This window comes from Mandrillus leucophaeus, unplaced genomic scaffold, assembly GCF_000951045.1.
Source record: "Mandrillus leucophaeus isolate KB7577 unplaced genomic scaffold, Mleu.le_1.0 Scaffold305, whole genome shotgun sequence".
NCBI lineage: Eukaryota > Metazoa > Chordata > Mammalia > Primates > Cercopithecidae > Mandrillus > Mandrillus leucophaeus.
In genome coordinates, this window is record NW_012103199.1 from 1,474,984 (window position 1) to 1,476,441 (window position 1,458).

At 51.6% G+C, this 1,458-nt stretch overlaps 1 protein-coding gene across 5 annotated transcripts in view; it reads left to right on the forward strand.

Annotated features, from left to right (window-relative positions):
* CDK11B (cyclin-dependent kinase 11B) overlaps positions 1–1,458 on the forward strand; it is a 49,037-nt gene that overhangs the window by 26,697 nt on the left and 20,882 nt on the right. For all 5 annotated transcript variants that reach the window (XM_011987234.1, XM_011987233.1, XM_011987237.1 and 2 more), the window contains one exon: positions 588–703. In XM_011987234.1, coding sequence (XP_011842624.1) covers positions 588–703 — 116 coding nt within the window. The remainder of the gene's footprint in view (positions 1–587; positions 704–1,458) is intronic.

The window sequence follows — 1,458 nt, forward strand, 5'->3', positions numbered from 1 at the left end:
GCCAGGATGGTCTCAATCTCCTGACCTCGTGATCCACCTGCCTCGGCCTCCCAAAGTGCTGGGATTACAGGCGTGAGCCACCGCGCCCGGCCGAGAGTTGTAATTTTAATGTGATGCGATTTGAGTGAAAGTTTTTTTTTTTTTTTTTGTCCCAAGACAGAGTCTAGCTCTGTTGCCCAGGCTGGAGTGCAGTGGTGTGATCTCGGCTCGCTGCAACGTTCACTTCCCGGGTTGAAGCCGTTCTCCTGCCTCAGCCTCCGAGTAGCTGGACTTACTGGCACCGCCACCACGCCCAGCTAATTTTTGTATTTTTAGTAGAGACAGGGTTTCACTGTGTTGTCCAGGCTGGTCTCGAGCTCCTGACCTCGTGATCAGCCGGCCTCGGCCTCCCAAAGTGCTCGGATTACAAGTGTGAGCCACCGTGCCCGGCCACAAGTTGTTTATATTTTATAACACTGACTCATTCAGAGTATATATGAAAGTTTGTTTTTGGATGTTGTCCAGGTTTGATGATTATTAAAAATACTTCTATCTATGAACGAAAAAAAGGTATAAAGAAAATGATCAGCTTTATCTTTGCTTCTTAGTCTGATGACCGGGATTCCAAGCGGGATTCCCTTGAGGAGGGGGAGCTGAGAGATCACCGCATGGAGATCACAATACGGAACTCCCCATACAGAAGAGAAGACTCCATGGAAGACAGGTGAGCGAATGCAGAGGCGCACGAGCGAGCTGCGCACAGCGGGGCCCTGCAGGTCCGTCCTGGGGTTACTGCGACAACTGCCTGCTGCTGTAACTCCTGAGGGGGACTCTGGTGTTTTTGAGACAGAGCCTCAGAGTCTCGCTCTGTTGCCCGCCTGGGCTGGAGTGCGGTGGTGCGATCTCCCCTCACTGCAAGCTCTGCCTTCCGAGTTCACACCGTTCTCCTGCCTCACCCTCCCAAGTAGCTGGGACTACAGGCGACCGTCACCTCGCCCGGCTAATTTTCTGTATTTTTAGTAGAGATGGGGTTTCCCCGTGTCAGGCAGGATGGTCTCAATCTCCTGACCTTGTGATCACCAGACTCAGCCTCCCAAAATGCTGGGATTCCAGGCTTGAGCCACCTTGCCTGGCCGAGGCGTACTCTTTTCTAGAGTTGCTGTGACAGGGTGTGCTGTTGTAACTGTTGAGGTTTGCTCTTTCCTAGGGTTACTGTGACACAGCATAACTATTGAGGTTTTTATGTCACAGTTGTGACTGACTCTCATGTGTTGTCTGTGGCCCTCCACGCCCTTGCCCCTTCTTCCTGTGAAGAACTTTGCCATGTGTTACAATGATTAATAAAATTTACTGTATAGGATTTTGCACAGGCCAGGTGCGGTGGCTCACGCCTGTAATCTCAACACTTTTGGAGGCCAAGGCGGGCTGATCACCTGAGGTCAGGAGTTGGAGACCAGCCTGACCAACATGGTGAAACCC